Raw genomic sequence first — 14,428 nt, 5'->3', positions numbered from 1 at the left:
CTTGGAATGCATGGCGTGGGCTCATAACCAAATGTTGGGGTTCATCAAAACAAAAGAACCCCAACATTTAAGTCTTGTATACAAGAATGTAAAGCAATACAATTGAAGGAATCCTTTTCCTCACTCGTCACATTTATTTTACACTCTCAAGCCTCCCCTGCAAACCAAAACTGTCTGCAAGACCAGGCTAAGCATAGAGGGCGAATTTGAATGCTTGCCAACAACTCTCAAGCTTCTATATGCACGCCCTTGAGGCAGAGAATGCAAACCAAATTAGGCCTCTATGTGCACACTCTTGAGGCCTTCTTCACCAGCGTCCCCGGATTTTCCACCGTGGTCCGAGGCTGGAGAGTTGGGGCATATGATGCCGGAGACGACCATGCTCGGTGTGCGAGACGACGGCATCCTGCTGGGGAGCTTCACCAGCTCCCGCATCTCTTTGCCTTTGCCCCACAGCACCACGTACAATCCCAGCACGATCAACACCCCTCCCAGCACACTAGAATGACAACCATTGCAAAGCTTGTCAATTTTAGTACAATGATAATCTAAATGAGATGAAGCCAACAACCTTGTGCAGCCATACATAGATTACTTGGTGCTTAAAACACAAAATGAAACATAGGCTCTCCTCAACAGTCAAGACCACCAATTTATAGAATTTGATTAATTCAGTGTGATATGGAAAAATCAAACCAATTTCTAGAATATGGTGAATTTTATAATCCTGTACTATAATAAATACCGAGACTTTGCAGTATTTGCTTGATGACAATTCTGTAAATTTCATTTACAATAGAAGTTCCAGCATCATACAGAAAAAAAAAACTATCTAAAGAAAGTTAAAGGAAAGAGAGAACATATGATGCAAAACGTACCGTACTACAGATTGTTTTTAGATGAAACTGAAGTTTCCCTTAGCCCTTCAATGGAAGCTACTAATATCATTAAACGTACCTTCCGAGATGGAGGGTCTCATTTAGCAAAACGGAGCCGAAGATGACGACGACGATAAGCATCAGCGGGTTGAAGACGGAGACGAACAATGGCCCTTTCCTTTGTATACACCAACTTGTAACGGAGAGCATCACCCCTGACACCAATACTCCCTGCATGCATGCCAAAGTCCAAACACAAGAAGAAAAAAACCTTCAAGGACGAAATAGAACCCATAAAAACAACAAGAATTAGTGCTACATATGGTTGTAGTTATTCATTGCATCTCCACACTTCAACAACTGTTGCGACCTAGGTCACATGGACACGGACTGGACACTATATATCCCATGAACATACTTTTTTTATTTTATTGTTGATATAAAAACATACTTTTGATCCCCACAGCGGCTCTGGCATATTTTGTCACCCGGCATTGGGACCTCACCGCAAGGTCAAAGCAGATATACTCTCCACCAAGGAAGATTGAGGTGAGCACATCCTCTAAACAGGTGTTCTGCCCAACCAAGGGATGCCACCTAGTAGCTGCCTCCCTATGAAAAGGGGAGACTTCTTTATTGAAAAGGAGGGACTCAGTGTGCCCCTGAACACCTAACAAAGCCTCAGGCATGAGGGACTTCAAGGGTTCCTGCCAATGTGCAGTCAGAACATATTGAATTGAAATAAAGTGCAATATGATTGCACACTTTTGGCGTGCTGCTGCTGCACCTGAACACCCACCATCTGCTGTTGGGCCCCACAGCTAAAAGGCTGTACTTCAATCACATTGCTCCTGATCCTCTCTCGTGGAGAATGGAAAGAGGATCAGGTGCAATGTGATAGCACACTTTTAGTGTGCTGCTACACCTGATCACCCTCCGTTTTTGGTGATCAGATGCAGCAGCGCAACAAAAGTGTGCAATCATATTGCACCTGATCTTCCCTCTCGAGAATGGGAGGGGTTTCTAGCCAAAATAACAGTGTGCGTGTGAGTGGTCGCGTGCATGAGCTTGTGAGAAATAACAATAAGATAATGTCAAAAATAACATGTCATAATGTGTACTCGGGTTATCTGATCTGTTGTCTCTGTGACAGATTTGCAATTAGCAACTAAAAATGTTGGGGTAAAGTAGGAGATGGAACTCCTCAATCAGAGACCATTGCCACTATCACCATGAGGTTCATAAGACCACATTAACATTAGGACTACCATTATTACCATCAGCTTCATAGGACCACAAACTATACACAGAACGTGTTTTCTTGCAGGTCCTAGCATATTTGGAGTTGGAATATCAGCACCATATACTCGAGGCATTTCATTACATTTCCATGTTTACTCTCAAGACTAGCTATTAGATATGGAGAAAAAGAATATAGTCACACTTGTATGAATCTTCCTAATATTGTTTCAAAGCATACCATAAGGAGGTTGATAAAAACGTACCGCATAGACAACAGTGAGAAGCTTGACGTCCCAACCGAGCTTCCATGAGGCCAAATCTCTATCGTAGATCACAGCAAAGCATGCAGATTGTATGGATGCCATGAGGCACATAAGAGCCGTGCTGGTGTAAGGGTGAGGGTAGTGCTCACTCATCTTTGCCTGGAATGTTTAAGACAAAGAGAGAGAAAGTAAGAAAAAATTTGGTGAGGTTGGTTGGGGCATACTGTGGTAGTGTCACCTGGATTATCAACCATATTGCAAAACATAAATTGCTTGCTACAGCCAGTAATGAACCCAGGGTTCGATTACCCGACACTTGTTGGCCACCCGTGTGGTGCAGCAAGTCGGTCCAGGCAGACCACGGCTGGACCTCGACGCCCTTGTAGAGGGTCAGCAGCATCGCCCCACCGAGCCCGAACAGGGTCCCAAACACCTTAGCTTGGCCTGCTAGTGTCCATATTGCTAGCCTCTCCATTCTATAAATTTGTGGCAGACCAACATCATAGTTTTAGTTCATGATATGGCAATGTCCAGAAAGATACTGAAATAATTTGTGGTATTGAATTTTTGATGGACAATGGTGTACAAAGGGATCCACAAGAAGATTGTACCTGAATATGACTGCCAAGATGAACGTGAATACGGGTTGCAAGTTGCTCATTGCAGACACAAATGTCGCAGAGGTCATTCTCATGGAGGCTATATGTAAATTATGAGCCAGTGATCCCCTGAAAAGAAAGAGAAAAAAGGAAATAAGTAATTTATATCTTTAGTAGCACAAAAGAAAGTAGAAAATGAGTTAAAATATAAAATAAGAGCTAGGCTCCCTAGATCGAACTGCAAATCGGTTTCACTCATCCCCTATATCGTTCTTATCTTCATATCCCTCTGTTGAGTAATGTGCTAACTTAGGTAGTTGAAAAGTGATGTTAATGAGTTAGTTGGCAAGTGACTAGTCTAGAATTATCTCTGAGTATTTTAATGAACCTAGAATGTTGTTACTAGTCTAGAATTATCTCTGAGTATTTCAATAAACCTAGAATGTTGTGACTAGTCTAGAATTATATTTGAGTATTCCAATGAACCTAGAATGTTGTGACTAGTCTAGAATTATCTCTAAGTATTTCAATGAACATAGAATGTTATAACTAGTCTAGAATTATCTCTACGTATTTCAATGAACCTAGAATGTTGTAATACTAGTTTGAGATGAATGAATCAAGAATTAATCTTTGCTCTAATCAATTCTTCTCATTTCTTGGCCAAACACCCAACAAAATTGGTATCAGAGCCCGGTTCCAGATCATTGTTCATCCCCTAAAACCAGAAAATTTGAGTAATTTTTCATCTACACAAGATGACCAATCATACTAGTGATGGTCCTCCAATTCTCATATTCTCCGGTGAGCATTATGACCATTGGTTTGTAAAAATGAGAACAATTTTCAAATCACAAGACTTGTGAGAATATGTAGAGAATGATTATGAAGAACCGAAAGGTGAAGAAGGACTTACCAATCAAGAGCAAAAAGCTCTCACGGAGAATAGGAAGAAGGATGCAAAAGCTCTTTCATATATCCAGCAAGGTGTGACTCCAGATATCTTCTCAAGAATCATGGGATCCAAAAAAGCCAAGAAAGCATGGGAGATTCTATAAACAGAGTTCCAAGGGAACATCAAGGTAAAGAATGTCACCCTTCATACTCTTAGAAGAGAGCTTGAAAATTTAAAGATGAGTGATGTTGAAAATATTCAAGATTACTACACAAAGATCACCAAAATTGTAAATGAAATGAAAACCTTTTGGTGAAAAAATTAATGAAAGCAGAAGAGACAAAATATTTACCCCCAAAATTTGATCCAATGGTGTCCATAATTGAAGAGACAAAATATATCTCCTCAATGAGTGTTCAAGAGTTGTTGGGATCCTTGAAAGCTCATGAGAGAAGGATGGCTAGACATGTTGAAAAATCTATTGAAAGTGCTTTTCAATCAAATCTGAATTTCAACCCCAAGACCAATGAAAGAGAGACATCTACTTGCTATCAAAGAGAAGGGAACTCACAAAGAGGTGGACGATATGATCGTGGAAGAGGTAGAGGTAGAAATTCAAGAGGAAGAGGAAGAAACAACTTTCAAATAACCTCTAATGAAGAAAATTCGCAGCATTGCAGCCATTGTGGCAAGAGCAATCATCTTAAGAAAGATTGTTGGCACAAAGGCAAACCAAAGTGTTATTATTGCAAGAGACTTGGCCATTTAAAGAAAGATTGCAGATTCAAGACCAACCAACAAGCACAATTTTTAGAAGAAAAACAAGGAGAAGGAAGCTTGTTTTATGCCTGTCACATGGCCACCGAAATAAAAAATGATGTGTGATACCTTGATAGCGGTTGTAGAAATCACATGACAAGAGATAAAACCATTTTTGTGGACTTGGATGAATATGTAAAAACAGAAGTGAAGATGGAAAATGGAGTCATAGCTCAAGCACAAGGATTGGGAACCATTGGAGTCTAATTCAAGCAAGGTACGAAGTTTATTCGTGATGTTTTATTTATTCCTGATTTGGACCAAAATTTATTGAGTCTTGGACAGCTTCTTGAGCATAAATATGCACTTAACTTTGATAATTATGAGTGTTGTATCTATGACAAAAAAAATGGTAGACAACTTGCAATGAAAATCAAAATGCAAACCGATCGAAGTTTTCCAATCAACTTCAAATATAGTGGAACTTAAGCATTAAAAGCACATGTCATTGAAGATTCATGGTTGTAGCACAAGAGGTATGGCCATTTGAATTTTCACAGCCTCAAAGTACTTCAACAAAATGAGATGGTGTATGGCTTACCAAGGATTGATGAGAAACATGAAGTGTGTGAAGGTTGTGCACTTGGAAAACAACACCGACAACCATTTCCTAAAGGAGTTGCATGGAGAGCCAATAAAATTTTGGGGCTAGTACACACGGATGTTTATGGACCTATGAGAACCACTTCTCATGGAGGTAATAAGTATTTCATCCTTTTCATTGATGATTTTTCAAGAATGACTTGGGTTTATTTTATGAAAGAAAAATTCGAAGTGTTTTCAATTTTCAAGAAGTTCAAAAGCCTTGTTGAAAAGCAAAGTGACCACTACATTAAGACGTTAAGAAGTGATCGTGGAAAGGAGTATACTTCAAACAAATTCCAAGAATTTTGTGAAGATGAAGGCATGGAAAGGCAGCTGACCGTTGGCTACACACCACAACAAAATGGAGTTTCCGAAAGAAAGAATCAAACAGTAATGGAGATGGTGAAATATATGTTGCATGATAAAGGTTTGCCAAAAGAATTTTGGGCCGAAGCTGTTTATATAATTGTATATTTGCTCAACCAAAGTCCCACAAAAACCGTGTGGAATCAAACTTCAATTGAAGCATGGAGTGGAAGGAAGCCTTTGATGAAAAGCTTGAAAGTTTTTGGAAGCATTTGCTATGCTCAAATTCCAAAAGAAAAGAGGTACAAGCTTGATGAAGTGAAAAATGTATGTTTGTTGGTTATAGTTCCAAGTCTAAAGGTTATAAATTGTTTAATTTGAAGACTAATAAAATCATTATTAGTCGAGATGTTTTGTTTGATGAAAATGGTGCTTGGAATTGGGATAAGAAAAAGATTGAAAAGTAGGATGTTTGGCATCATAATAAAGAAGAAAATTCAGTAAATGAAGAAGGAAGTGATGATCATTCAACTCCAACAACCAGCCCAACTTCATCTCCAAGTTCAAGCTCAAGTTCCTCAAGCTCAACTCTAAAGAAAATGAGAAGTTTGAGTGATGTTTATGCAAGATGCAACTTTTGCATTCTTGAACCAGAAAATTTTGAAGAAGTATACCACTACAAGAAACCTGTGGATTAGCGACGGCGTAAATCCGTCGCTAATCCAACGCTAATCCGTCGCTAAACGGTTTAGCGACGGAATAGCGTCAGATTAACTTTCATCGCAATTTTTTCGACGCTAAGTAGTGACAGAACTTATCCGTCGCTATTGTCGTTGCTAATTTGCGACGGATTAGCGACAGACATAATCCATCGCGAGTCATTCGCTATTTTAAATTAGCGATGGATAATATCCGTCGCTAATCCATCGTTAAATTTAAAAAAAAATAAAAAAATTGCTCTCTGTTGGTGTGTTTTCTAGCAGGGAACAAATTTTTTTGCACAGGCAGGTTCCAGCGTCGGGACGCTCTTCCGCAGTGAGCCAATCACGACGGAGGGCCTCAGGCGAGGGAGAGGCAGGACGAGCGGTGGAGACCGGCGAGGGGCACCGCCGAGAGGAGGAGGATGGCGCAGGGGAAAGGTAGCATGAGGAGGAGGAGACCGGCGAGGGGCACCGCCGGGAGGAGGAGGACGGTGCGGGGGAGAGGTAGCAGGAGGAGGAGGACAGTCCAGAGGCCGACACCAATCACGCTCGGAAGGCCTCAGGAGAGGGAGAGGCAGGACGAGCGGTGGAGACCGGCGAGGGGCATCGCCGGGAGGAGGAGGACGGCGTGCGGGGGAGAGGTAGCGGGAGGAGGAGGACGGTCTGGGAGCCGACGTCAGTCACGCTCGGAGGGCCTCAGACGAGGGAGAGGTAGGACGGGCGGTGGAGTCCAGCGAGGGGCACCACCGAGAGGAGGAGGACGGCGCGGGGGAGAGGTAGCGGGAGGAGGAGGACGCTCGGAGGGCCGTTGCGCATCGTCAGAGGAAGGGAAGTTTAAATCAAACAGAGGGGGGGGGAACGGAGGGAGGAAAAATTTTGCGCTTCAGGCTGGATGGTTTAAATCGAAAATTAGCGACGAAATTAGCGAGGGAATTTTTCCATCGCTAATCCGTCGCTAAATAGCGACGAATTAGCAACGGAAAAATTCCCTCGCTAATTAATATTTTTTTGTAGTGTTTTGGCGACGAAATTTTTTTATCGCTAATCCATCGCTAAGTAGCGACGGATTTAGCGAGGAAAATATTTCTATCGCTACTTTTGCAAATATTTCGAATGTTAGCTACAAATAGTTTTCTCCCGCTAATCCGTCGCAACTTTGCGACGGAAAACATCCGTCGCAAATATCTGTTGCTAATTAGCATTTTTCTTGTAGTGTACGAAGGAAATGATTGGAGAAAGGCAATGGAAGAGGAGATAAATGCAATTGAGAAGAACAAGACTTGGAAGCTAGTTGAGAAGCCTCAAGACAAGAAAATCATTGGTGTCAAGTGGATTTACAAAGTCAAGCTGAATCCTGATGGCTCAATTCAAAAGAAGGCAAGACTTGTTGCTAAGGGTTATTCACAACAGCCCAAAATTGACTACAATTAAACTTTTGCACCGGTTGCAAGATTTGACACAATTAGAGCCCTCATTGTTATGGTAGCCCAAAAAGGTTGGAATATCTACCAACTTAATGTCAAATCTGCATTTTTGAATGGAGAATTGAAGGAGGAGGTGTATGTTCAACAACCTTAAGGCTTTGTCAAAGAAGGAGAAGAAGGCAAAGTGTATAAGTTAAAAAAGGCATTGTATGGGTTGAAGCAAGCTCCAAGGGCTTGGTATAGCCAAATTGATTCTTACTTCATGGAGCAAGGATTCAAGAAGAGCAAGAGTGAACCAACCTTGTATGTGAAGACTCAAGGTAGCTCAAACATTCTCATTGTTGCTTTATATGTTGATGATTTACTTTATACCGGTAACAACGAGAAGTTGATTACTGATTTTAAGAAAGATATGATGAAAAGATATGAAATGAATGACATGGGACTGTTACATCATTTTTCTGGCATGGAGATTTATCAATATGATGATGGAGTCTTTATTTGTCAAAAAAAATATGTTGAAAATGTTCTTGTAAAGTTTGGCATGGCTGATTGCAAGCCTATGGCTACACCACTCGTTGTAAGTGAAAAACTTGTTAAAGAAAATAGAGAAAAGAAAGTTGATTCTAATTTGTATAGAAGTTTGGTGGAAAATTTGCTTTATCTCGCAGCTACAAGGTCGGATATTATGTTTGCTTCAAGCTTATTATCAAGGTTTATGCATAATACCAGTCAAATGCATCTTGGACCAGCCAAGAGAGTGTTAAGATACATCAAAGGGACACTCAACTATGGCATCAAATTCAGCAAAAGAGTTTCTATAAACTTGCATGGTTATTGTGGTAGTAATTGGGGTGGATGTCATGATGATATGAAGCTATTATTTTTCACTTGATTTAGGAGTGTTTTCTTGGGCATCAAAGAAGCAACAAAGTGTGGCACAATCATCTGCTGAAGCTAAATATGTCTCAGCAAGTTTGGCAATATCTCAAGTCATTTGGCTTAGGAGAATTCTTGAAGACATTGGTGAGAAGCAAAAGCAAGTTATGGTAATGTTATGTGACAACAAATCAGCCATTGACATTGCCAAAAATCCAGTTTATCATAGTAGAACTCGCCAAATTGCCATCAAGCACTATTTTATTCGAGATGCAATTGAAGAGTGTGAAGTTGAGCTAAAATTTTGCAGGAGTGAAGATCAAGTTGCAGACATCTTTACCAAGGCACTTTCAAAAGACAAGTTCAACTATTTTTGTGAGATGCTTGGAGTTCAAGAGCAGCACATTAAGGGGGGAATATGTTGAGTAATGTGCTAACTTAGGTAGTTGGAAAGTGATGTTAATGAGTTAGTTGGCAAGTGACTAGTCTAGAATTATTTTTGAGTATTTCAATGAACCTAGAATGTTGTGACTAGTCTAGAATTATCTATGAGTATTTCAATAAACCTAGAATGTTGTGACTAGTCTAGAATTATCTTTGAATATTCCAATGAACCTAGAATGTTGTGACTAGTCTAGAATTATCTCTGAGTATTCCAATGAACCTACAATGTTGTACTCAACTATAAATTAGTGTGAGATGAATGAATCAAGAATTAATCTTGGCTCCAATCAATTCTTCTCATTTCTTGGCCGAACACCCAACACCCTCCTTGGGATTTCATTGATGTAAATTGTTTTGATCAAATGCGACTCCACAGATGTTATCTACATCATTTATTTACTGAAGACCGACATTTAAATCGTCGAAATCCAACTTGTGTGCATTATTTTTTGGCAATTCAAAAATAAAAAAAATCAATGGTTGACAAAAAACAAAATTTTATTATTTAAAAAAAACTATATTTTTTTATTTGAAACAATAGGATCCAAAGGTCTATTCTTACTAAGTCCACCATGCTGAATCCAACTATAGGGTCAGATTTGAACAAACCAACTTGCACCATAAGATTTAAGAAGTATGAAGATGGGGATGAGTGAAACCTAACTGTACTCGAATGGGCTAAAAAATTGGGAGTCCAAACTTCACTCATACCTTTTTGTCATAAGATCTCGTTGTTGCATGTAATTTTGTTCAAATCTCACCTCGTAGATGGATTCTTGATGGTCGATTTGATAGGAATCCACCCTTAAATTGTAACTTTTTGATTAAAAATATGAAATTTTAAACAATAAAATTGATGCCTTCGCAGCCTTCTATTTTTGAATCGCAGAAAAAATCCTGCACACAGATTGGATTTTGGCTATTTAAAATGCCGATCTTTACTAAATTTACTAAATGAACCATGAAGATCACACCTATAAGGCTGCAGCTGATACAAAACAACTAATTGATCACGAGGGTGGTATGACCAAAGCGGCCCCTTCGCACTGTCGGTGCTAAAAAAAAAACTCTAGGCAAAGATGGCCAATCGTGAAACGTGACCAAGTTCGTGATTTTCAAAATCTTGTTCACATTTTTAAACGGTGGCTCGCTCAATGAAGGGCGTCAACAGTGAGAACAAAAACCGAGGTCTCGCTACGTATCAGCAGGTGACAAACAAAGGGTTGTCACGTGTCATACTCAATTTTACGAATTTTCGCTGATATGATTTTGCATGCAACGTGCAAGAACAAAACAAATCTCTCTCTCTCTCTCTCTCTCTCTCTCTCTCTCTCTCTCTCTCTCTCTATATATATATATATATATATATATATATATATATATATATATATATATATATATATATATATATATATAACGAGGATGAGCCTTTCAAAAGAACTTACCCGAACAGACCAGAGCCGAAGGACTCGACCAATATAATCCAAGTGAGTCTCTCCCTGTTCTTCCTGCACCAACGTAACCATGAACACGGTCGAGACCCCAGAAAATACCAAACAGGAACAACATGCAAAGAAAACAAAACACAAGGAAGAACAGAAACCTCTCGAAGAAGAGGGCGAGGGGGGAGAGGAAGGCGGCTCCGATGAGGAAGCGGTAGGTAACAAGCACGCGAAGGCTCATCCCCCGGTCCACCGCGATCTTGTAGAGTATGTTCGTCCCCGCAAACACTATCTGAGTGAACACCATCAACACCGCAGGCTTCATCGCGTGCAGCCTATCGCTCACCCCTCTTCCCATCTTCAACGACTACGTAGATTAAACAATTAACTTGAAAACACGTCGGAGAGGAGGTGCAGTGATGGCCGGAAAAACAAGATTCTGGGGTGACGTCAATGAGAGAGAGAGAGAGAGCGGCCGGAAAATAAGATATTCCAGCGAGAAATGCACGAGAATAGGCGACTAAAGGGATGGTTGTACTTACAAAGACGAACGAGAGAGAGAGGGAGAGGGAAGGTGGCGTTGGACGAAAGTGACCTTTTTTTGTATTGTACTGTGGCGGTGTTCGAAAGAAAATTGCCGTATAGTGACTCGGTTACCCTGACTTGGGATTTGCACCAGGAGACTCGGTATCTTGGATTTCGATTGTTTTCATGGGTAGCAGTTCGGATCCTGAGCATTGTCTGTAGGGATGCAAATGGATCGGGTTTGGTAAGTCCGCCTATTCTATTTCGACACATTATTCTCAGCATGGATCTTGAACTAAGATCCAAATGTATTTTTAAATCAACTTTCGGAACTTTAGGGGTGGTTGTGGGGCTCCATCCGGGGTTCTCCTAGCTTCCGCTAAGGTTCTTTCATCATAAAAAAAAAAAAATAGGGTATACGGCCAAATAGAAATCAGCTTTCGGATTTACATGATCCAGCCAGTTTCTCAGATTGGATTTGTACTTTCTACTGGTTCCCGACTAAACTCAATCCATTTATGTTGCACATGTCTGAAACCTTGCCATTTGCCTTTTTATTGTATCCAGTATTATCATTTAAAAGTGGACCTAAATTCACACGAGATTTTGTTCAGATAAAAACAGGAGTTGAGTTTCCATGCCAGATAGGGATGTCAATGAAATCGAATTCAATTCTGTTTAGTTGCATTTGGTAAGCCAAAACCATATCCAATTATAATCGGATGTGGATATAGTTTTATTTTTTGCTGTCAAATTTGACAAATGTCCGAGTCCATTCACTTGTAAAGAAGCCAATCTATAATGAGCTTCTTACCATCCAAATCTGAATCCAAATTTAAATCTATTTAGCCAACATATCTGATTGAATCTGAACCATTTACATCCCTAGTACCAAATATTTGGTCTCGGATTCGGGCTTACCACGATCTGGTACGGATCGACTCGCTTGCACCCTCCCTTCCGCATTGGCAGCCGATCCACTTCCCGCGGTTTAAATTTCGTCTAAAATAACGAATCGTATCGGATTAAGGAGAAATGAACGGTTCGAATCGTAGATTCTGTCCATTCTCGCATTACTTGAGGGGATGTTTCTGTAAATATTTGAAAATCTTCGTCTTTTTTGTCATATTGCTTGAGGGGTTTTTCCCAGGTCCAGGGTCCATAAGCGGAAAAGAGTTTCCGTCAAAATGACGGGAAAGCCCTCATGGTCATTCCTAATATTTTAAAGAAACAGGACGAATTTTTTCGTTCATGTGAGGATTTTTCTGTCAACGTATGCGTTTGAGGGTCCAATTTGGCTGTACATGTTTGTAAATTCTTTGGTTCGGTGGGGGCATTTGCATACTTCGTTCTCGGCGGTGTATTTACTATCTTCCGGCTAATCATTGACACGTGTCCCATGCATCTCTAGGATCTCGCCACGACTTTCACGAGGCACGCCTAGAAAGAGTGAGCAGTGAAAAGTCAGAAACGACAAAAACCTGGAATATGCCAGCACCTGAGGAGCGGCTTGGGTTTCGGACCTTCCTCTGATATTGATCCGGTTGTGCGGTATCCAGGTCCAAGAAATTGTACAAATCGATCGGGCACAAGCGGACCTTATATCCTAATTCCAAACCATATTCTTAGATATGATATGGAATTTGTATCCAGATTCAACTTTTTCACCTCGGACTCCATTTGGATCTGATTCTGGATCCGTCACCTTAGAATTCGGATTAAGTTTTAGACTGATTATGATGGAGAGCCCATATTCATCCAGTGTCACTCTTGTAGACGTAGCCGGGCTGACTCTGTTTCTTCTACTTACGATCATTTTTCTGGTAGTATAAAAACTCTTTTGGCTTACTCGTCGTCGACATGCTTCAGCTTGCGTAAGGAGTGACGCCCATAAAATTTGGACCCGATAAAAACTACATGAACCAAACCTGGATCATACCAGGTAAAATCATAGTTTTTTATCATTTTTATATTGAAAAATTGTGGGTCTTAATCGGAACTCGGGTTGGGTCTGGGTCTGGGTCTGGTACAAAATTTCACAAACTATACCCGGTTCTATGTGTTAATCGGACCTTCAGGTCTGAACCTGATGAGTCTTAATCGGGTCTTTTTATTTATCACCCATACCCGGACCATATAGAGTTTGGTTCGGGTCAGATCCGGGCAAACCAGGCCCATTGACACCCTTAGTTGTAGTGGCACCTTCTAACTTTTTAATACAGCGTATCAGCTGTGGATCCAACAGCAGATGGTGATTGGTGGGTGTGAGCGTTTAAGTGCAGCAGCACATTTGAAATGTTTAATGTGATTGCACCTATTCTAACAAATAATTTAGTTAGGTCAGAATCAGGTTTAAGACCGTATGTTTTTTATGTGAATATTGGAGGCCGCTGAAGAGATCAAAAACACTGTAGAAGAGTCACACGGTTTACGTGGTTCGGCTTGTGTAGCCTACATCCACGAAGGAAGATCATTCATCTTTTATTCTCTCATACTTTTGAGTACAATAGGAAGAGGTACTTATAACAATAGTCCCACAGAGATAGGGAAAGTAAGTAAAGAGATATACATGCCAGAAAGCTAATGAGAGAAATAAGGAAAATGAAACCGCCAGATCTCCCACGATAAGATATTGATCATCACTCTCCCTTAAGTGGAGCATGTATGTCATGACATCCCCACTTACTCATTGCTTGGTGTAGATCAGACCTCGATATACCTTTGGTTAGTCCATCAGCAACTTGCTCATTGCCTTCAATGAAGAGAGTTCTGATTTCTCCAGTAACAACTTTGTTCCTCACATAGTGACAATCAATTTCTATGTGTTTAGTTCTTTCATGATAGACAGGGTTAGCAACGATATGTATAGCAACTTTGTTGTCACATAACATGTTGATAGGTTCTTTTGTAAAAAACCCCATTTCTTTGAGAAGGTTCTTTGTCCAAGTGAGTTCACAGGCTCCATCTGCCATAGCACGGTATTCAACCTCAGCACTGGACCTGGCTATAACCTTCTGCTTCTTGCTCTTCCAAGTGACTAAGCTTCCTTCGACGAACACACAGTACCCTGTAGTGGACTTCCTATCAAGGATGTCACCCGCCCAATCTACGTCTGTGAATCCAGTGATGTCAGCATTGTTGTTCCTTTTATACCAAAGCCCTTGTCCAGGTGATCTTTTTATATAGCGAAGAATTCGATCAACAGCATTCATATGAGTCACCTGAGGGTCATGCATAAATCTGCTGACATAGCTAACAGCATAACATATATCAGGACGAGTTACAGTAAGGTATATTAATCTTCCAACAAGACGTTGAAACCTTTCCCTGTCAATCTGTGGTTCATCATGTTGAGCACTGATTTTACAATTAGAATCCATAGGAGTATCAACTGGTTGTGCACCAATCTTCCCAGTTTCTCGAAGG

The 14,428-nt window shown here is 40.5% G+C and overlaps 1 protein-coding gene across 1 annotated transcript; it reads right to left on the bottom strand.

The window, feature by feature from the left end:
* Window positions 1-273: 273 nt before the first annotated feature.
* LOC149837969 (WAT1-related protein At1g68170-like) lies at window positions 274-10,835 on the bottom strand. Its single transcript, XM_090008162.1, has 7 exons — window positions 10,639-10,835; window positions 10,481-10,543; window positions 2,995-3,111; window positions 2,622-2,859; window positions 2,384-2,542; window positions 958-1,109; window positions 274-499 (listed from the first exon to the last, which is right to left on the bottom strand). The coding sequence occupies exons 1-7, from the start codon at window positions 10,833-10,835 to the stop codon at window positions 274-276; spliced, it is 1,152 nt and encodes a 383-aa protein (XP_089864288.1).
* Between the last annotated feature and the right edge of the window lie 3,593 nt (window positions 10,836-14,428).

Source organism: Nuphar pumila, chromosome 5, assembly GCF_984573655.1.
Source record: "Nuphar pumila chromosome 5, dmNupPumi1.hap1.1, whole genome shotgun sequence".
Lineage (NCBI taxonomy): Eukaryota > Viridiplantae > Streptophyta > Magnoliopsida > Nymphaeales > Nymphaeaceae > Nuphar > Nuphar pumila.
Note: the sequence above shows the minus strand (reverse complement) of the source record. Positions and strands in the feature narration are given on the sequence as shown.